This window comes from Lagopus leucura, unplaced genomic scaffold, assembly GCF_019238085.1.
Source record: "Lagopus leucura isolate 7727_CA_CO unplaced genomic scaffold, USGS_WTPT01 Super-Scaffold_100002, whole genome shotgun sequence".
In the NCBI taxonomy this organism is placed as follows: Eukaryota; Metazoa; Chordata; class Aves; order Galliformes; family Phasianidae; genus Lagopus; species Lagopus leucura.
In genome coordinates this window covers 46,192,877-46,215,779 of record NW_024962263.1, presented here as the reverse complement: position 1 = coordinate 46,215,779, position 22,903 = coordinate 46,192,877, and the positions used below count along the sequence as shown (strand labels likewise).

The following is a 22,903-nucleotide window of genomic DNA, read 5'->3' as shown; positions in this document are numbered from 1 at the left end:
AAAAGCTGAGACTTCCTAAATCTAAATTGGTTCTGCGTACTCTTTGGAAAAAGGCCATACATTGCCACAGTTCCACCACAGGTAGAACTGAATCTATGGCAGCAGAACATCTCACAACTCACCTGTTTTCCACACCAAGTAACTGCAGCAATTTCACACTCCCGTAAAAGCAATAGAAACTTTTGAACACAGGTCAATATGCTAGTGGCAACATTCTGACTCCAGAAGAGTTCATCAATAAGACAAACTTTGGACAACTACTTCCATGACTCAAAAAGTGTCAAGATTGGTACATATAATAATAAATGCTATTCCTTCACTGGGAAGACTGCTATTTTGGTATAGCAAGTACAGATGTTAAGGTTGAACCCAAAGAGTTTCAAAAGGCAGATGAGGTAACAGAACTGCAAAAAACTGTTGCAACAGAACAGATCAGGATCCAGCTGCTAGAAAGTCTATGATAACATCCTTGTAGTTTGTTTGTTTTTAAACTGCATATTTTAGTTGTACTTTTCAAGGTACCGGAATCATTAAGGAATATTTCTGTTGCTATACCTAACTCTGGAGTAGTTAGTTTAGTTAGATGAAGTTTGCCTTACACAAAGCTTTCTGGGAAATCCATACTGAACAGCTGCAATGAACAATTGAGTGGAAAAATATACCAGGCAAAAGGTGTATACAAAATGGATGATTAAATAAGCTAGTCTTACAAACACACCTTTAAATTATGTTTCTACTGCCAATGAAATGTCATTAAAAACACTCACCACTCTGACGTAATTATATATATAAGTAAAATATATCAGGTGTGTCTAAGAACATATCTGGGACTCAAATGCCAATATTAATGAATCACAAAATTGAGAAATCAACTTGAGGGAAGAAAAAAAAAAAAAGAGAAAAAACAGATAATTAAATTTCATCCTCTGGAAGTGAAAGATACAAAAAAAAAAAATCAAAACTATTTTAAAAAATAAAAATAAAAATTAATAAAAACTAAATTGCAATACGAAAATCAGCTGACAAAGTCTAGGTAATTTTCTCTCTAGAGAAAAGAGTGGAAGTTATTTATTTACACATGAGTAGAAAATCCAACCATTTCTGATCTTTTTTTTCCCCATCTTCAGAACTAATTTCAGAATGTTTACTGATGTTTATGACTAGCTGTAACAGTCTGATTTCAAAATCCACTTATCCTTTGTTGAAATCATTGGTTCTTTTAGTTACACAACACTTCATCTTCAAGCTTTCAACAAGTTCTGCAAGTCTGCTACTTAGAGTAAAATCTTCAAAGAAACACTGAAGAAATTCCTCCATTTCTTTATTCATCACTCACGTTCCTTCCTTGTGTCATCAGGCAGGTGATAACTAGCATGAGAACTGCATAAGCAGGATTAATGCCATACAGCACTGGCCACTAGTTTTACTATTAGGTATTGAAAATTTTAAACTTCATAAGTGATGTCGGCCTTTGAATAACTTCAGTCTCACTGTCAACACAACAAACTAGTGAATTTAAGTTCTAACACAAGACTGATGTTTGAGTTTGAACTCTGCAGTGGGTAAACAATCTGCACTTTAAATCAGTCAGCCATCACTGAGGGGAGGAAATAGTACAAGAATATAAAAAAGATTGTGTCTAAGTTCTACTATAGAACAGCAAAAGAAATCACGGAACAAGATGAAAAAATAGATATAGCTTTACTAAATTCCCTTTTGAATACAAAACTTTGTATTTCATAAGGCATTAATGTCCATGTTTCCTTTCTATAAATATGTGCAAAGTAATCTTTTATAGTTTCTAGAAATAAATTAGTAAATTAGTGTTCTGTTCTCTTCTTGTTGTCCTTCCTTATCTTTTTGTTCTTTCCTGCTGGTTTGGATGATTCTTCCTGAAATGAAGAACAAGCACATCAAAATTTAAAATAACATTCTTATATTCTGCTGGTAGTCTTTCCAAGTCACTCACAAGAATTATTTTAGATATGAAGCATTTGTAGTTCACTGGGACTCACTGCAGTTTTGAACTTTTTTAAACCTTTAGTTTCATCATTTTGGCTGCTTATCTTGCCATTTAGAAACTTCTGCTTTCAGCAATGTTAAAATTAGTGACATAACTATGATAACAACAACGCAGTATAAAAATAATTTAAGCCACTTTCATTCAAGGAGGAGCTTACCAGTACAGGAGTACTTCTACACTATATTACAGAACTGCTTCTAGTGTGGATGTGGCCCTATCAAGAAATGTACCATGCACCAGCACAGAAAAACTACTTCCCTAGACAAAATAAATCAGCAACAAGGAAAAACATCCCAGTATTACTAGAATAAGTTACCGTATATTCCATCTGCTATTTTTCTAAAGAACATTGGTAACTAAACATGTTTGTTAAAAACACAATCTGATTGAAGTTGTTAGGAAAATAACATTTATTTACACTCACTTTCAGTACTGAACCTTCTCAAGTAAAAATGCTTGAACATCTTGTTATAATTTCCTTTTATTTTATAAAAAATACATTAAAATAAGAGAAATTCGATCAGCAGCCAAGAAAGTGAGTCAGTAAGTATATACAAGCACGTCTGAATTGCTAGAAGTAACTGAGAAGTGAAGGGGGAAGAACACAAAAGAATGCTGAGCGTCCAGCCACAGCAATCTTAGATACTTTTATACAAAAGGAAAACTTGACAGTGAATACTTGACAAAGTATCAGTTAGAAATTATTTCCTGCTGTTGTAAAATTTCTATCATTAGCAATGACATATTTTAATATAACATACACTCATCCACTGATCTGAGGATGAAGAATGTGGAAAAATGGGAGTAATACACAATTAAGTGATCTACATATTCGACATAAAATTACATTTAAAGACATCTGGAATTCCTGACTCAAGTGATTTACCCCCTTGAAACATTATTCCTTCCTCTTTTCTGTAATGCTAATGTGAGTTGGTTTGAATTCTTCCAGTCTAATTTTTTCTTTTTTAACGATGCCTACCATCTACTATTTTAATAGTATTTTCTGTTATTACCATGCTATATTTTGTAATTTTGAAATCTTCCTTGAGCCTACTCAAAAGGCATTCACATTTTAAAATGCCCACTAGCTACAGTGATTCCTAAGCTCAATCTGCCTACACAATAACACTGCAGCACATGTAAACATAAGAGGCAGCAGCAGCCAGTTTACTTAACAGAAACCAGCTCATCACCTTCCCACCCTTCCTCGAGCTTCACAGTGATGTTCTGGATCACAGTTCTCAACTGCTCCCACACTCTTCTACTGCACACTTCATGATTACAAATCACTAACATTGGAAGTTTTCATAAAGGCATCTGATCAGTGCAAACTCTCCTTACCAGCGCACCAAAGCAATGAGAGGATGACATCTGAAATAGCTTTATGTTTCTTCTGACTTCATCTAAGAGTGACAGTTTACACACATTTACATATAAATGCCTCCATTTTAAGTCGTAGAAACTTACCACTGAATGTACATAGTTGTATTCCACAAGTATATTTCTTGCACAATTGTTGATATGTTTAAAACGATCTGGTCCTAACAGAATACCTCCATACCAGCGGGATACCACAACTAACACATTCTGGACATTCAAAATCTGTTAGAAAAACAAAAAAAAAGAAAAAAGTGACTTTTTTAAAAAAATTAAACTAGTTTTATTATTGTTATCTTTGTTAATTACAGAAAAAGTCTACTTGTTATTAAGAAACTAGCATTAGGTCTGTATCACACACAGCACAAAAGTCATCGGAGGGCAACAAGTAATGACAATTCAGTACATGTGGTAAGTTTCACTGTCCACATTTCTACTGAAAGGTAAATTCAAGTAAAAAAGAAAAAAAGTAAAGATGTCCCTTTAGAAATGGCATAAAGTTACCTAGTGCACTAAGTTGCTCACCAATGTAAAAAGCCTCAAGGCATTACTTAACCGGTCGATTACTGAGTTACTTTTACTACTTTTTAATAGGAGATTATTACTTCCAGAGAACCTCTGCCACTAAGCAGATTGTTTTCCACACTCTTGGAAACATTGGTGGATAAACGTTACTAACAGCCAGAGAACAGGTACATAAGGCACGGTTCATCTGGATATCTAAAATGCCAGCTCAATGACCCTTGTGGGTCACTACCAAGTTGGTATATTCTATGATTTTGTAGAATTTTCTCCTACTGTTGCTAAGTCCTTTGTGTGGCAACAACAGTTAGATAATACAAGAAAATCTCTGAATTTTTTGGGTCTGAATCAGCGTCCCTTAGTTGCTTTCTGAAATCCAAAAGGCATACATGAAGTTCATGCAACATAATTTTATTAGCAACTAGTACTGAAAGGAACGAAATAATCTCATATATGATATAACAAAATAAAGGACAGAGCTAAGCAGAAGCGATAATTTCTTTTACTGCAATTAAAGGCATGAAGCATGGAAGACCTCAGCATCTTTATTTGTCACAACACCTAAATCCAGCAGCAGCACAAAGTAATAACAGTGCATGACAATGACTAAATATCAAAAATGAGTCTTGCTAAAATATGACATTATAGCATGGAAACACTTAGTGATAATCACCATTAGTTAATGGATAGTGGCTATGATCCTGAATCTGTTCCCTCCAACTTCGGCATCTAAATCTGTGACAGGTCTTCACTTACAAACACCTCATTCACAAGAGTGGTGCACTATTTCACTAATACACACAGATGGACAGACAGAGCAATCACAGCTTTATTTGCTTACTGCAGAGTAAAGTGCAGTCTGCACTTTGGTCTACAAGACAGAAAGTGCTTTGGTGAAGTGGAATGTGAGGAAAACCCCTTAGAAGCCATCTATCTATAAAGCAGGTTAATAATCACTATAATCTCCATTAAGGAGGAAAAAATACGCATTTATTTGTCGAATTTCAACAATCCTATCAGAAGATTTTACCTTTGTGAAGGTAAAATGGAGACAGAAACATTGTTGGTATTTTAAAATTTAAAGGATAATGTAAAAAAAAATTAACAAAAAGGAAGGGCAGTTTTTGTGACAGGCATTTTCTATTCTCCATTTACTCATCAGCCACAGATTCAATTTATAGCACCTTTTCACAGTAAACAGGATGTCAAAGATAGTTGGGAAATATTTTAACTCTAACCTTAAGTTTAAAAGAATAAATCTAAAATTCTTTTTTCTTGTAACCAGAAAGTGCTATCTTGACAAAAGTGCTAGATTTATCTAAAACAAGATAAGATCCCTACTGCAAAAGAAGAACTACAGCAATAATACCATAATATAACTGTATTATACTACCTTACTTTCAGCCCATATCAGAATTGCTTACAACAGAAGAATTAAGAGAATTACATTGACACCTAGAAATTAGCCCTTAAACTACTTCAATCTTGTCCCAATGAAAACTACACTTTCCTGATCCCTGCAGCACTATAATTCCAAAGCAAAAATATTCCCAATAATGAGTACTACTAATGGACAGATATGATCCAAATGATTTAGATGCATTCACATTTAAAAGGTAAAATTTCATGCCATTCTAAACTGCACTTGTATGGACTGTTAAGCACTTAAAACACTGTAAATCTGCTAAGTTTCAAAAGTATACATTAAAATACTGAGAAAGAGTCAACGGGCTTAGGATAAATTCAGGAACAGTAACTGCAAAGTTGCTTCCTCATGCTGCTATCACTAAAACTGTACATTCACACTTAGCATGTAAGCTTAATTTATGTAACATATGCAAGTATTCCTTTCCAAGTCAAAGTTGAGTTAATTAGAAAGTTTCAAAAAGTTCTAAACAAACAAAAAAAAAAAAAAAAAAAAAAAAAAGAGGTATTTTGAGGTATATAATCTTTGAAATTAAAAAGAAAAGTTTTAAAGCACTTTCCAAGAATACTAAGCAAACTAAGCAACAAAATATACAAGCAAGCAAAGGCCAGGAAAAGAAAATCCTTGTTCCAAAGGTGATGTGAATCTAAAATCAAAATGCAGAACAGTAATTAGTGTGCTGATGCAGTTAAGCAACTTGAGGCATAAGAGGTATCCAGCTGTTCCCTGAAGTTAGGATATTTTACTTATGGCTTTACAAGGGGTTGCACTGCATCACGTCAGTGAATCAAAGTCTATCTTCAGTGTATATTTAGCAGGAACTTTACCAAGGCTTTATTTCCACACCTGAAAACTAAGAAGTATGTCAATATGAGGGCTAAAGACGCAGAACTGGAAACAGCGCTAAGAAACAGGTAATCAGAAAAGTTTGACTGCATCACTTCTACTGACTTTTGCATTCAAAGCCTTACTCTGCAAGTTCAAATGGAACAGACTTCTCATTACAAATGTTCATGGAAACTGAAGTAAAGGTTGTGTAAAGGTCAGCTGTTCATCCTGTCGATCAGCTTCTTCCAGTCTTCATTTTCATTATACCTTACACCAAGTAGAAGATTCAAAATTTCTTTCTCTTCTAAACCCGTCCAACTATTAATGCCATCTATGAAACATTATTTATTTTTATGATTCAAGACTTGGAAAACTCAACTCATCACAGGCATACAACAGTCTATATTTTTTTCTTTGACTGCAGAGAAAGTAAAAGAGCAAGAATTACAAAAGTCTGCTGTGAGTTTATTCACACTGTAGTGATTTTTAAAATCTGTTCAAGATTATAGAAATTAATCTTTGACTTCTCATAACCTGCATAAGATGAAGAAGACGTCCACCAGCTGCTGTCTCCCCATCATCTTCACAGTCCTGTAAGAACGTATGCTTATCTTCACAGTATATCCTTAAAAAAAATAGTAAAAAGGCAGAAAAACATAAGCATAAAAACAGATTCCAAAAGTATCAATCAACTAACATTGTAAGTGATTAAGGAAGTTCCAGAAATCTTTTACAAACACGTGCATCAATTCTGCTTCTTCACTAAGGATACTTGCATCAAAACAGGATGAGGCTTCGGGTAAACCACAAATATTATCTGTATAGAGTAACAAACGTGAAGATTGTACATTATTTTAACTACTTCAGGTTAACTCCATATTCATTGCTAGTGTAAAGTCCCCCAAAAGAAGAATCCTTAGGTTTTTATTCTGAAGATTACACTTACACTCAGCTTAAGCCAACAACTTCAGATACAGATGGTACACACCAACAAGCTAAAAGAAGCCTGACAAAAATAGTATTAGTAATTAGTTACGTCTATATTTCACCAGCAGTGCAAAACTATTACTGAAACTCTGCTTCAAATTCACCACGCTGTTTACCAAGCCCTTCTCTAAAGCAGAGCTGTGACAGAATATGGTGATATGCCTGAGGGCACTCCAGGAGACTTGGTGCATGCTGCTATATACAAAGGTCAGGTATAAATTTCCAGAAAAAATGCTTGCAAGTTTTCTGTTTTGTCATCTAATTCATTTCATAACATCTGCACTTAAGTTTAATACACATGTGACACAGTGACGAAGATGCCGCTCGTACTGACTAGAATACATGGAGCAGTAACCACACTTCTTTTGCTATTTTGAAGTGTATTTAGATGGTATGAGTTAAAAGAGTCAGATCAGCAGCAGCTCTCATTACAGAAACCTTTAACTTAGGTAGACAAGCTGGTGAAGTAAGCATTCAGTTGCTCTCATTTCATATTTCATTAGGATCATCCCAGGAAGCACATGAATGGATTACTTTCAATACAGGCTTTTTCAGCTGACTGCTTCCTCCAGGGGGCTCTTTTTATTGTTCCTTACGTTCCTCAGAACACCTGCATCACTATCTGGACTGAGACTATTTCATTTTACAGAAGCTATGACCCTGCATCTGTGTCAAGGCAATCCCAAGCACAGATACAGGTTGGGCAGAGAATGGCTTGTGAGCAGCCCTGAGAAGGATTTGGGACTGTCTGTTGGTGAGTCAACACGAGCCAGCAGTGTGTGCCTGCAGCCCTGAAGGCCAACTTATCCTCAGTGGCATGAAGATAAGTGTGACCAGCAGGTTGAGGGAGGTGATTGTGTCCCTCTGCTCTGTCCTCATGAGACCCCACATGGAGTACTGCATCCAGTTCTGGGGTCCCCAACGCAAGAAGGACATCAAGTTGTTGGAGCACGTCCAGAGGAGGGCCACAAAGATGATCAGAAGGCTGGAGCACCTCGCCTACAGGGACAGGCTGAGAGCTGGGGCTTTTGAGCCTGGAGAAGAGAAGAATCTGAGGAGACCTTCTAGCATCCTTCCAGTACTTGAAGGGGTCTTACAGCAAAGTTGAGGAGGGACTTTAGAAGGGCAGGCAGCAACAGGATGACGGGAAATGCTTTAAACTGGAAGAGGGTAGATTTAGACTAGACATTAGGAAGAAGTTCTTTACTGTGAGGATGGTGAGACACTGACTGGAAGGTTGCCCAGTGAGGCTGTGGATGCCCCCTTCCTTGGAAGCATTAAGGCCAGGCTGGATGGGGCTCTGAGCAAACTGGTCTAGAGGGAGGTGTTCCTGCCTACAGCAGGGGGTGTGGAACTAGTTGATCTTAAAAGTCTCTTCCAACCCAAACCATTCTAACATTCTATCATTCTATGTTCACAAAAGTTGTCACAGACCGTTGCCAAACTCATTATTACCCATTTCTTAATTTCCCTGAAGTTTCATGTATTTCAGCCAATTTCATACGCCAGTTTGCATTCAGCTTTGTGCTTCAGTTCCTATTGCAACTAAAAATTTTCAGTTTTTTCCAAATGGTTCAAGCGGTCAGGTAGAAGTTTACTTACTGCTTCGCAGAAGTAAAACCATATTTAGTTCAGGATGAAGCAGTAATTCCTTAATCTCATCTCCCATACAAAGTATACCAAAAATGTTCCAGTCCACTTTTAGGGTTTTTTGTTTCTTTGGTTTTTAAATCTTTACTTTCTTCATATTTTACTATCTTCATATTTTTTCTTACTATATGTTTTGCTTTTTTTTTTTCCCAAGTTCAAAATGAATCCTAATATCTTCAATACACAAATAGGAAACTTAGTCCCAGAATGACTCACTAGCAAGGAATTTCTTTGGTGGGTTTTACCTTTCTCATGCACAGCACTCACTTGGCAAGAAATAGCAGAAAAATCACCATCTCTCACCTGTATGCATATATGTTGTGGGTGGCACTTGCAATTTTCTTATTCTCATATAATTTTTCAAGAACTCTCTTTACCTTAAAAAAAAATATATAAACAACAACATAGAAATAAGCTTATTTTCATAATGGGGGATTTCACATTCACCATCTCAACATCAATCTCATTGTTAAACAAGCATCTTTTCAGTACAACAGAGAAAGATTTTAACATTTTAATATAAAATTAATTAAGCAATCAGTGTGCTAACCCAAGAAGGAGTGCCACCACACCAGTACACTCATGCCAGTTTCAGATCATATTTCTGAGATACTAAAAACAGTTGTTCCTTGAATTGGCATACATTCACATCATTGCTGAATAACCAAAAGCATCAAACTGATTCAATACATAAGATATGGCAAGATCTAAAAAAAAATTTAAATCAGTATTAAGTATCAATTACACCTTCATGTTTTTTGAAGTATAACATTAAGCTGGAGTAATGGCACAACATGTTTTCTCTTGCATGCTGCTTTTATTGATATCACAATAATGTGCAATGTTTAAGAAGTTCCACTATGTTTCATTTTGAAATATAATTTTTATTCAAACCTACTTGTTTTCCAGTTTCCATCTTATGGAAAGAATAAAAAATAATAATACCAATAAAAGCTTTCTTCCATGTGTCTGAACATGCCAGTATTTCCCAGAAAAAGTGTTTTTACCATGTCCATCCTTCTGTTCTTAAATACAAAATTCAAAACATTTATCAACATGTTCTAGAAAAATCAACACTTCTAAACTTGTTCTAGAAAAATGGAAAGATTTAACTAAAACAGTGCTTTGATAGGTAATACGTAATTAATCTTATCCTGAGGAAAGCATGACTAAAATTGAGAAAGGTTGGGAAAACACGCATGGAAAGTAAGTCGTCTTTCATTCTGAAGAAAAGTAAATCTGAGAAATAATAAGTATTCACACTCATTATCTATCCTAGTTATACTGTGCTATTTTCAGTTCTTCTGACAGAAATTTAACGTCAAACAACCTCAATGAATCTCCTATTATTAACAGAGAACATTGCTTCAGACAACTGTTTTCTCCAGTTTTCCCTCTTAAGTGGAATACTGAAGAAAGACAACTCATTATTCAATAAGCTTTCATAAATACATTTCAATAAACAGCATAGAAAGCATATGAAATGATTGTCACCTTTGACATCAGTTATATTTTTAGAATCCTGGTAGCTGACAGATCTCTCAAAACCTCATTAAATGTCTGTATTATCAATGAACCTGCAATACAGCCATCTCACAGATGAGCAATAACCTATCCTTTTTCCTACTGTAGCTCTTAAGCCTTTTTTCCACTGTTCCTTCCTTAGGGAACTAAGAGATTCTCTACAAGGTCAGCAAGGGACCTGCTCATAGAAGGTACAAAAGATCTTTAAACCATAGGTCACTTCCTAGCTCCATCTAGGCCTTAGTCCCTACACCAAGTACAAGCACCACACACATTTTAAACGTCAAAATATGCTAGACAAGGAAAAGCAACAGTACCAAATCTAGCAGTGCTATCAATTTTGTTTCCCCATATGACAGCATATTTAACTGTCTACAGCATTATTCTGGCCTTTGTTACTGAAAGCTGTACCAGAAGTAAAGCTCCACTACTAAAATTTTCAACAGAAGAATTTACAAAGCAATCAGTCCTATCTTAAATTATTAAAGACCACCACTGCAACATACAAACATGCAGATAAAGCATTATGGGTACACACCAGTCACTTCAGTTGATAAAGAAGCTAGCTTTCAGTATAGTACAACATTTATCCCATCGCTCACCTCTTTCAACTTTCTTTCTGAAAAAGGAACCCATGCCACAGCAATCCTACCCTGCAGCCTGCAGACCAATCACTTTACACAGTACAGCAAGGCCCTGAAACAAGCTGGATTTGACACTCGGGAAATTGCACTACCTTAATACTCTGCATATTCCAAATATAGGTGGACTTTCAATAGAGGCCTTAAAAGAAGCAATGAAAAAAGAGCATTAAATCAATGATTCCAATTGTTTTCTTTTCCAAAGCAAAACAGCTCATAGAAACTTACATTTCATAGACTGAAAAAAGCTAAGAAAGCCTCTAAAGTACAGTGATACTTTAGTGAAAATGGTAATGCATTAAGTATTTTTAAAAATTGAGCTATTCCACATTAAACCTAAAGTATAAAATTACTTTCACTTTGGAAGCACTAAGAGAACAGCTCAAAGAAGCTAAAGGCTTGTTCAAAAATTCTGATGTATTCAGACAGAGAAAAATAAGGCAGATGACAAGATAGATATGAAAGGCACAGCACATTTTTGGACATATAAAAATAGAAGTCATAATAATATTTTTTCAAACTCAAAAAGCTGAAGCCTTCTATAAATGTGTACTATGAGCAGATAGATACAATGCAGAAGAATCAATCAAAGAATACACAGCTGTAGCACAAAAACCTAACTGAACGGACAGTACGTATTAAAAAAGGTCAGGCAAGGACAGCAGAGCAGAGCCTTATGATAGAATAACATTGATGAAGTTAAGATGAACTGAAACAAATCTGCAAAAACAGATTGTATGAATTTAAATATTTAAAGGGAACTAGAGTATGAAGATGTTGACATCTACTAAGGTATCTAACCTACCAGTTAAAACTGCTTCTGCAGCAGAGGGCAACTGAAGTGATACCAACATTCTCAAATGTACTCCAGAAGTATGTGTAAGTCTTACATCATGCTAGGCAAATTAACAGAAGGAAAAACAACAACAACAAAAAATAGAACAGCCTCACAACATCAGCACAGCTTAATAAACTACTGCCTTCACATAGGGAATTACACTTCTAAAAATCTGTCAATCTGTCAAGATTATTTCAGAGTTGCTGAGCACGTGCTTCCTAGCTGCTGGTTGATCTAGCCCACCTGGAATTTCAAAAACCATTTGTCATGGTTTTATGATTTTTGGTTTTGGTATTCCACATCATAACATCATGTGGGGCACTGGAGTTTAACTGTTAATGCTCAAGTCCTGGGTACCTGCCCAGAAGAGAAGAACAACTACATTCCCCAGGGGAATTTGTGGTCACGGAGAGGAGATACAACTCCTGGCAAGGTCACCTGATGTGCTCTTTCTCGTCTGCTCTTCGTCGGTTCTCCTCCCATCTCCCTGCTGCTCAACTGGACTGTGCATCTCACCTCAGCTTTATGGTGAGGCCTATCCACCTTTTGCACATTTTCTCTCTCATTATATTTGATTCACTAGTTTCAATTTTAATTATATTGTATTATGGTGTGTTATCTTGCATCCCGATACTATATTTAGTAAATTAGTTTGTTTCTCCTCAGATCGTTGCCGCTGTTTTTAATTATTTTGGGGTCCCCTGTTCCCTTTTTCTGGAGGTGCGGATTCTGTGAAATCCCTCCGCCCCGCTGATCACGGAACTGGGCCGAACCAGCCCGTAAACCAATGACACATTTGAGAAGATGTGCTACCAAAAATTCTTGAAATAAAAGTGAGAATTGGATACAAGGGAAGAGGAAAATATCCACAAGGTTTAACTCTTAGTTAATGACAAGAAAAGATGAGTACATCAGTAGTTTCCACACTGAACAGTGCGCTCTGGCAGCTCGAAAGGCAAATGGGATCCTGGGCTCCATCAGGAAAGGGGTGGTCAGCAGGGACAGGGAGGTGATTGTCCCTCTCTACTCGGCTCTTGTGAGGCCCCACCTGGAGTACTGTGTCCAGGTGTGGAGCCCTCAGTACAAGAAAGACATTGAGATTTTGGAAAGGGTCCAGAGGAGGGCGACTAAGATGATCAGGGGGCTGGAGCACCTCCCCTATGAGGACAGGCTGAGGCAGTTGGGCTTGTTCAGCCTGGAGAAGAGAAGGCTGCGGGGTGACCTCATTGCAGCCTATCAATACCTGAAGGGAACCTACACCCAGGAGGGGAGTAAACTCTTCAAAAGGGCTGACAATAGCAGGACTAGGGGAAATGGATCCAAGTTGAAGGAGGGAAGATTTAGGTTGGATGTTAGGGGGAAGTTCTTTACAAGGAGAGTGGTTAGGCCCTGGAACGGGCTGCCCAGGGAGGTTGTGGATGCCCCGTCCTTGGACGTGTTTAAGGCCAGGTTGGACGGGGTCCTGGGCAACCTGATCTGAATGTGTATGTTTGGTGGCCCTGCTAGGCAGGGGGGTTGGAACTACATGATCCTTGAGGTCCCTTCCAACCCGGGTGATTCTGTGATTCTGTGAACAGGGATCATCAAAGGCGACAAAGTTAACAGATGCAAAGGGATGTACAAAGTGACTGAAATTAGTCCAGAAGTCCCGTTTCAGTGTTCTCACACAGTTAAGAATAAGGGACAGCAACATCTACCCACCTCAAAAACAAAACTGGAAACTACCAGGCTGCATTGCAGAGCTGCTACTTAGGAGTTATTCAGCCAATAATGACAGGCAAAGACAGATGACTGCTCAGATGATATTGACACACAAAGAAAGATATATTCATCTAATTCCAAGTATTTCAGTAACATTCAGCCAAGCTCAAAGTATACCAACTTGTCTGGGTGTCACCACGGGAGCCAGATGTGCCTGGAATGTACTCCTTCGATCCGTGAGTGGGTTTCCATGATGTATCATCGGCAGTTCTTCATCTACTGATCACAAATAAAGAAGTGTTCGTTTTCTTTAAGGGTACTGAAACAACTGAGTTGAATTATTTGAACAAATAAATTGAACTTATTTGTTGATTCAATACCCTTAAAGAATATCTAAACTTTTAAAAAAGAGATTGGTTAAAGCTATGTACAAAGTGATGACATGCAGAACCACCAAAAATATACAGGGTTATTTGCAATCATTATTCTTAATTACGATTTTTTATGCTATTAATTTTATTCAAAAGCTGAGTAGAAAAACTGAAACTTAAAGGTCACTCTTTCCTAAATTATTTCATTGCAATTAACAAGGAAACATCTTTACCTTCTTGACTTTCAGATGTGATATAACTTAAAATTTCTACCGGATCTTCCTGAACAGGCTGATAGTCTAGGAGAAAATCATCCCCATTGTCTTCATCAACTTCTTCAGTGGTTTTCTTAATATCTGGTTCTATAAAAGTGTAAGTAGTAAGCAAACCTATTATATACTTTTCTGAGAGATAAGTAATACAAATTTTCAAATTCTTTTTCTATTAAATGTCTGGCTGTTCAGTTGAAATCAGCTTGCTAGGAAGAAAAAACTACGAAGTGCAGAATTTACAACTTATTACAACAAAAAATTCAAAATATTTCTATTTCCTTCTGCCATAAGTGCATGCAGACATTTTGCTCATGTATTTCATGGTAGTTTAGCATTTTCATATGGAAAAAGAAGGCCCATAATTTATGGGAAGAGCGGCTGTTAATTTATACAAGCCCTGTCATTGATGGAGTAACAGCAGAAAAATCACCTCAACTCCAGTTGTGAAGCAACTCTTAATTGCACTATAATAAAATTGAGGACTCTACTTCATTGAAACCACCCCCTTCCTTTTTATTTTCTATTGCTTTTTGAGAAAGGAAAGCTATCACTGTAATACAATAAGCCAAACCAGAGACTGTGTTCTCTTACCCACGTAAGTCAAGAAAACTGGGAATAAATCTTTAACTGGCAATGAAACCTTCACTTTTCACACAGAGGGTGGTGACACACTGGAACAGGTTGCCGAAGGAGGTTGTGGATGCCTCATCCCTGGAGGTATTCAAGGCCAGGCTGGATGTGGCTCTGGGCAGCCTGGTCTGGTGACTGGCAACCCCCTGCTAAGTGCAGGGTCAAAACTAGATAATCATTGTGCTCCTTTTCAACCCAGGCCATTCTATGATTCTATGATCTTATTTTGCAGCTGAACAAGAAGTAAACTGAAAAATCCATGTATTTCCTGAAGTACCTGAATTTGATGACTGTGCCTTTTCCACCAGAACTTCTCGTATCTTCTCCACCCACAAGTAAAGAATACTTTCACCAAGGTTCTGTCTGGAAGTTAAAACTTGCAGTGAGTAAGGAATTTTTTTTTTTTCTTTCAGATTTCACTTAGAAAGTATCTACATTAAATAATACGCAGATTTCAGACATGCAGTAATAGAACATTACAGTCTAGGGCAGTAAGGAGCTTAGGCTTGTGGAAGCTCAGTGACAATCAGCATCATTATATACTCTACTGCACTTTTTCCAGCATTAAAAGCACCAGTACTGGAAGAAAACAAGCAATGACGGAAACTTTTTGGCCTATAAAGAAAGTGAAAACAACTGTGAGTACAATAAATTGGACAGCCCTCAGCATTCTCAAAAGAATACTAAGCCAGTTCGCGTAGTTTCTGAGCATGCTCTGGATTGGTTTTCAGAAAGTTCGGTACTGCCTGTGATGAGCTCTTTCAGCCACTCTGCCTGCAGAGTCTCTTCCCCTTCATATCTGAGAGATTTCTTTTAGAACAGCCTCCCTTCTCTTCCCCATCATGCTCTCAGCACATATACACAGCAGGGGCTAATCCTGCAGGACTGTGACAGTAGGTCAGTGGTAGCTGACAAAGTGGAGCAGTAGATCAACATGCTACAGTTTGCTGATGATAAATCCTAAAGGAGAGGGAGGAGAGGTAACTGTTGAGCTTAAGAGCCCTTAGTCAGCTGGCACAGACATGTATTATGCTAATGGGAGAGGATGGGATAAATGCTTTTATGTGCACATTCCAATTTAGGAAACACTGCCTTAATGTGCAGCAGAACTGAAACATCCCAAAATATATTTAAAACAGTGCCCTGAAAACTAACTTTCCAAATTATATTTTAACATGTTTATGGTCTGTGCGTGTTAGTCTCAAAATCAGAACTGAAAATGTAGGGCTTTAGCCAACTCACAGCTTCTCTATTAATAATTTTATTCTTACTGCCACCATCTGGGGCAGCATATAAATACACACCAGTAACAAAACTTTAAAAATGCTTATTTTACACAGTGTATACAGCACAACTGCCAAATGAAATTAGAAATTCAAACAAATATGTATATTTTAAGAAAACTTTTCAAGCAAAAATGAGGAATTTGTAAACTTGTAGCTGCCTCCAAAACCTTGACAGACTCCAGAATGAGAGAAAACCATGATTTCATGCTGCTGCTTATCATATAGAAGCACTGTTTTAATAATACATGAAGAACTATATTTGTTTTAATGATGGAATGACAGATTACAGAATGAACAAGATTTTTCTGTTCGATATGAGAAACTATTAATTTTTATAGCTATAACCCAATTTCAGTTTCTGTCTTTTACGCTTAGTCTCAAAGGTTACTTTTATAGACAGCTATTTTTCTTGACACTTGCATCTAAATCATGAAACAAAGCTTTGTTATTGGAAAAAATAAATCTTACCAGAAGAGCATATGAAGAAATAAAATAAATCCAAATATTTTCTATATTGTAAGAACTTTGGGCCTAGCAAAGCAGATTTGTGATCTATTGCTATCTGCTTTTCCCATCTCCTTAAGAAGACATAGTGAGTCACCAACAGTACACATTATTTGCAAAACTAAGCAATTTAGATCACTAGGGATTCAAAACCAGGTAAGCCACACATTGTAAATGATCCAGAGTAATTAAGTTTACCTGGTAACTATTTAGACAGTGGATAGATAAAAGGCTTTCACAAACACTGCATACATCAGTGACAACTCCAGAAGGGTTTAAAAACACACTCTAAAATGACACATACTGTCTAAAGTACAAACACATTCATTTTCTGCTGAACAAACAAAAACGGCAGGAGACCAACAAGGGCTCTCTACAAAGAAAAAGAGTGCTTAACAACCATGCTATTCCTCCTGGCAGTGGGGCAAGATGCTCTAAATGCCCTGGATGCTTAGGAAGGACAGAACAGCAGCTTTATCTCTGGTGGAGACTCCTACAGAATCAAGGACACTCAGTTTCTTTTCCTCCACTCTACAACTTCTAACTTCAAATCCTAACTCAATTTTGCTCGGTTAAATTATAAGAAACCCATGTACCTGAAGTAAGTTGGTAATTAGATAAAACTGAAACAAAAACAAACAAAACATAAAAAAGCCAAGTGTCTCTCTTTTTTTATGACATTAAAGCATATTTCTTAAGCAAGACACTCAGATTTCATTATTTGGGCACAGCTATGCCTCCTTATGACATATTTTCATTTCATCTAGTTCATATATTAAATAAACCACATAAAATTACTCCATTTAATATTCCAATTTCATAGCAATTCTAAAACGTAGTTTGATTCTATGATTATTTCTTAATGTTATGTTTTTTCTCATGCATCAAGAGTTCAGCTAGCTACACACTGTGAGAATGTAATTTGCCATGTTACAGATTCTAGTTAAAAGACTCTGCTAATTGTGCTTGTTTTGAAACCTACCTACACCTCAAATCTGAAAGTATCTTGAGGCTAGATGTGGCTCTGGGCAGCCTGGTCTGGTAGTTGGTGACCCTGCACATAGGAGGGGGGTTGAAACAAGATGATCACTGTGGTCCTTTTCAACCCAGGCCATTCTATGATTCTATGATTCTAAAGGGTCAAACATTAGGAGCCAAAATTAAGACATCCATTCTAAAACAGCACCAGGTCTAAACAATATAAAAGAAATTGCCAGAGTTTAAGACAATTCATTCTAATAAAATGTTTAGTATATACATAGCATTGAATGTTTGATGGCTGCTGCATCAACCACTACATTCACTAGTTAAGCAGGTACTTAAAAGCACACAAGACTGAAGATGTATCATCACCTTCTACGATGTTCCACAGACTGTAACTTACATATATATTTCTTCCAAGCTATTTGCTAGTTCAGTGTAATCTTGTCCCCGAAGCCAAGGAGCACTAGAATAAAAAGAAATACAATGAAAATGGCACCTGTACTCTGATTCCAGCACCTCAACAAACATTCATTTTTAAATAAATGTGATAAACACCTTGAAAATAAAACAATATCAGTCATCCCTCATTAAAAAATTTCTGAAACTTCAACATACACTTCAAACAAGCAACAATGGTAACTCTGTAAATAAATAAATAAATATTTGAAAGAAAGCAACTATCAACAAGAAACTTCACTTACTTCAGTTGATAAATAGGTGGCTCTGAAGTTGGGTATCCTGGAGGCAAAATCACCTGAAAGAAATTCAGAGTGAATGTTCACTGCATTATTCAGCTAGCAGAGCTTTACTAATGGACTCCAACATTCAGCTATTCAGTTTCGTTGATGTGAATATTGTTTGTTTCCACACTTTGGAAAAGTAAACATAGAAGTAGCTGTAGATTCACTCAGGTGCCCTAACAAAGTCAATGTAAATAACAGTACGTCTAAAATAAGATTTTAAAGAAAAACACAGAGATATGGTTCTGTGAGTGCGGAATTAGGATATGTAAATACTGCGACCATCATAAGCAAGTTGTGTTGTCAAACAAATCACAGAATAACAGAATTACAGGGAATGGAAGAGATCTCAAGAAATCATCGAATCCACCCCCCCTGCTAAAGCAGGTACTTTTCAATAGGTAGCACAGGGAGATATCCAGATGGGTCTTGAATATATCTATAGAAGGAGACCCTACAACATCTCTGGGAAAGCTGTTCCAGTACTCCATCACCCTTACTGTAAAGCATTTCTACTGCATATCAGTACAGAACTTACTATGTTGAAGTTTTAGGCTCTTACTCCTTCTCTTATCACTACACACCACCAAGAAGAGACTGGCCTCATCCACTCGCATCCCACCTCCCTTAAGATATTTATAAACATTTATTACATCCCTTCTCAGTATTTTTTTCCCAAGCTGAACAGTGCCAGGTTACTCAACCTTTCCTCATACAAGATATGCTCCAGGCCTTTTATCATTATTGTGGCTCTCCATTGGACTCCTTCTGGGATATCTTTATCTTTTTTGAACTAGGGAGCCCAGAACTGGACATAGTAGACTAAATGCAGCCTCACCAGAGCAGAGTAGAAGGGGAGGATCACTCCCCTCGACCTGCTGGCCAGGTTCTTTTTAGTGCACCTCAGGATGCCATTGGCCTTCTTGGCCACAAGGGCACTCTGCTGGCTCACGGCCTCATGGACCTGCTGTCTACCAGGATTCCAATGTTCTTCTCCACAGAGCTCATCTCCAGCAGGTCATCCCCTAACTTGCACTAGCACATGCAGTTATTCCTCCCTAAGCGCAAGACCCTACAATTGCTCTTCTTAAACCTCATCAGGTCCAACTCTCCAGTCTGTCCAGGTCTTGCTGAGTGGTAGCACAGCCTTCAGGTGTGTTGGCCAATCCTCCCAGGTCTAAGAACCACCAATGAAAAGTGTATTACAGACTCCAAACCAAAAACTTCTTAACCTACATGAGTGAATACAAAATCCTATTGTAAAGGATTTTATACAGGCATAAGGTTTTGCCTGCCTGAGTCCCACAGCACACTGTGTCAAACTGCCCAGCAGCACTGTACCTGCAGGCAGAGGGTCCACTTTGGTTGATCCAGACAGTCACCAATCTTAATGCAATAGATTTTCCCATCTTCATCAACAACACACCAATCTTCACCGTATATGGACGAGAGGGCTTCGATTTCATCAATCTAGAGAAAGCAGCGTGTAAAAATCGTTAAGTACACAAATCGTGCACCAGCCGCAGCTTTAGGCTTCGTTCTCCTATAGCTTATTTACAGACATGACAGAATCAGTGCAACAGACAACCATAAAAACTGGGGGCCCCGCAACTCTCGTTCCCCCACCGCCGCTCACTTGCTGCTGAGCCACTTCCTGGCCGCTCGCCGCCATCAGCGCGGAAAAGTACCGTGGCAGGGCGGAAAGGGCGGGCAGTCCCGCTGCGCACACTCTCTGCCGGCCGCTGACCGCCTCTCCGTGTGTGTGGGTGCGCGCTCCTGTGTGCTGTGACTGCCTTGTGATCAGCACCGGTTCTGTCAGGGCTGGTTGCACCACTCAACTCTTAGCAGCAGCACTTATCTTCCCTTCCTGTGATCTGTGCTTCCTAAGTACAAACACTGTATTCTGTAAAACAGGACAATCCTGTGAACAAAACAGACCTTCAGACACAAGGATAGCTACAACTGAGTGTGTCTCCCAAATAACATCTAAGTAGCTGTTTCTTCTGCCCCTTCCTTTGGTAGAATGAGAGATAATGGCTTTAAGCTGTGCCAGAAGAGGTTCGGGTTAGATATTAGGAACAATTTTTTCTCAGAAATGATTGGGCACTGGCACAGGCTGCCCAGAGAGGTGCTGCAGTCACAGTCCATGGAAGCGTTCAAGAACCCTGTGGATGTAGCACTGAGGGACGTGGTCAGCGGGCACGGTGGGGATGGGCTGATGGTTGGACTACATGATCCTAGTGGCCTTTTCCAGCCTTAATGATTCTGTGATTCTATTCTATCCCCAGGGATCCCCAGGCATCACTTATTTTGCTGTTCATGTTTTCTTCCAGTGTATTTTTATACTGATTTGTTGGGGAAATATTCAAGCTAAGCTTTGTTTTCCACTTTCTTGAAAGCTGAGAAAATCTGCACATGCTCTGGAGAACAGAATCAGAATTCAGAATGGTTGTAACAAAGAGGACACATTCTACAACAAACAGGCAAACAAGCAAAAACAAAACAACGCAACGGGATGCAAATGAGCAGAGACAAATTCAGCACTGTATTATCAGCTGCAGAAATTCAGGGCAGCGAATCCCAATTAGACAGCAGCTCCACAGAAGGGATTTGGGAGCTAGAGTGAAACCCAAGCTAAGCATTTACCAATTATGCTGTGCTATTCTTAAACAAGAACCGTCATGCTGATATGTCCAAATACGTGGGAGGTACAGTAGGACACACAAGGTAATCTTGCTTTGTATGGAACAATTGAAGCCCAAGCTCTAACTTTGTGTCTGGTTTTAGGGCTGCTCTTTAAGAAAGATGTGCACTAACTGAAGTCTGGATTAAAGCAATAAAAACAGTACAATCTAGAAAGTCTGACAACTGTGAAGACTTGAGAGAAGGAGTTTGTTAACTTAAAGAGGATTCTGAGAAAGCTAGGTAGGTAACCTTAATATGCTACATTATTGCAGAGAATACACTGTTCTCCCTCTCACATGTGAAAAAGATGCAAAGTACAAAGATTTAAGTTAGATGTTTGAGAGAAAGACACTTCAGAGAATTTGCCAACAATGAAATTAGTCATCTTGAGTGAAAGGGACATAGCGATAATAGCCCTTATTTACACAACAATTGTTGCAAAGATGGAGACAATACCATGTGCTGATGAAGCAACATGTTACCTTACTCTGGAGGAATAAATACTCAGATAATTATGAAGAAGAGTGAAGGACTGAGTTTATCAAGTTGCCATCACTGGAAGCTCCAAGAGAGGACTTAATGAACATTACTATTGATGCTATCTCAGCCCAAAATCTTACATTCCATGTTCAGATTGAAGAAACACAAGTTTGGGGGAAAAAAAAATAATCATTTTTCTTAGTTAATCCACGTGTAGTAATTAAAAAAAAGCAGAACTCTATCCTGGTGTTGTTTGAGTACCTAGACTAATAGGTAAATTTTCAGTTGTGAGATTATAAATACTAATGGTTGTCCCATATTTGACAACTGGAAAGGGATATTTTCCAAGCTTAGCAAGATACTGCATTTGTCTTCATTGTCACAGGCAAAGGGTATTCAATTGTTTTAAACAATTATAAAAAGAATGCACCCAGTCAGAACATGGCAAAAATGCACTTTTTATCAGGCAAGTAAAGTCACATACTCCATTTAGATAGATAGAGAGATGGATAGCTACACAGAAAGGTAGGTTTTCATAAGTTATCTTCTGATAAAAACATAGTAGAAAGCTTTAAGTTACCAGGATCTAGAAAAGATAATGCTGCACTTATCCTCATACTAAGTAGTCTTATAAATTTAAGAGCAGCTGAATTGATATGCTGCCCAGGAGTGTTTAACAGCTGATTAATTTCTTTGTCTCAAATCAATGTTCTATTAAAGAAGGTTATGAAATACATATCCTTAACTTTCAGACTGATGAATCTCACAGTTCTTAACAGTGAGGAGTCTCTCCTATTGATGTTGTTCACAGCGATGCATGAACTCTGATACTTAAAATGGTTACCAAATGTAACCTTCGGTCCATAGATCTGCCTTTGGGATGGCAAACAAATACACTTAAAGCTCAAATCAAATCACTTAAGCAAAGGAAGACCCTGAAGATCAGGAATTGGCCCAGATTACTAAAGGGAATGCAGATTCCTTGTTCTTTCTTGTCAGGACAAGAAAACACACTGGATCATTACTGATGTCATTCTGAAACCAGAATCTAATCCTAGGGAAAAAAAGACTTAAATGAAATGTAACTAATGCTCATGTAGATAAGGAAGCAGTATTTACACAAAAATCTTAATTAAGAAGGATGTTATCTAAATTCAATGCATTGAAAAGCAATCAGCAGTTCTGAAAGGAAAAAAGTAACAAAAATTCCAAAACATTTTTTAATGTGCTGTTTACTTTCTACTACCAAATCTGTCCAGAGGGGGGAGGTAAATAGCTACGTGTTTGGGTTACTATAAATGAAATGGAACTAACTGAACATTGTCATTTTTTCTATGCATGTAACTTCTGCTCATTTGAGATTAATTTCTTGTACATTATCTTTAACAGTCGGATTTTTTTTAAGTTCATTTTCCAAAGTTTATATAAATT

At 37.5% G+C, this 22,903-nt stretch overlaps 1 protein-coding gene across 2 annotated transcripts; it reads right to left on the bottom strand.

Annotated features, from left to right (window-relative positions):
* Positions 1 to 1,684: 1,684 nt before the first annotated feature.
* IMPACT (impact RWD domain protein) lies at positions 1,685 to 19,993 on the bottom strand. Of its 2 annotated transcripts, none has more exons than XM_042870009.1 (11): positions 19,944 to 19,993; positions 19,649 to 19,777; positions 18,269 to 18,321; positions 17,968 to 18,030; positions 15,071 to 15,156; positions 14,125 to 14,253; positions 13,702 to 13,799; positions 9,120 to 9,193; positions 6,714 to 6,804; positions 3,494 to 3,628; positions 1,685 to 1,892 (listed from the first exon to the last, which is right to left on the bottom strand). In XM_042870009.1, the coding sequence occupies exons 1-11, from the start codon at positions 19,977 to 19,979 to the stop codon at positions 1,821 to 1,823; spliced, it is 966 nt and encodes a 321-aa protein (XP_042725943.1). In that variant the 5' UTR covers positions 19,980 to 19,993; the 3' UTR covers positions 1,685 to 1,820. The 2 variants fall into 2 exon arrangements, with proteins under 2 accessions (XP_042725943.1, XP_042725944.1); XM_042870010.1 differs by having other exon boundaries at positions 13,702 to 13,796.
* Between the last annotated feature and the right edge of the window lie 2,910 nt (positions 19,994 to 22,903).

Coding starts and splice junctions, on each gene's coding strand:
- IMPACT (XM_042870009.1), bottom strand. CDS start 19,979: ATGGCGGCGAGCGGCCAGGAAGTGGCTCAGCAGCAA. Junction 18,031..18,268: donor CCACCTATTTATCAACTGAA/GTAAGTGAAGTT, acceptor TTTTTATTCTAG/TGCTCCTTGGCTTCGGGGAC. Junction 13,800..14,124: donor CACATCTGAAAGTCAAGAAG/GTAAAGATGTTT, acceptor ATTTGTGATCAG/TAGATGAAGAACTGCCGATG.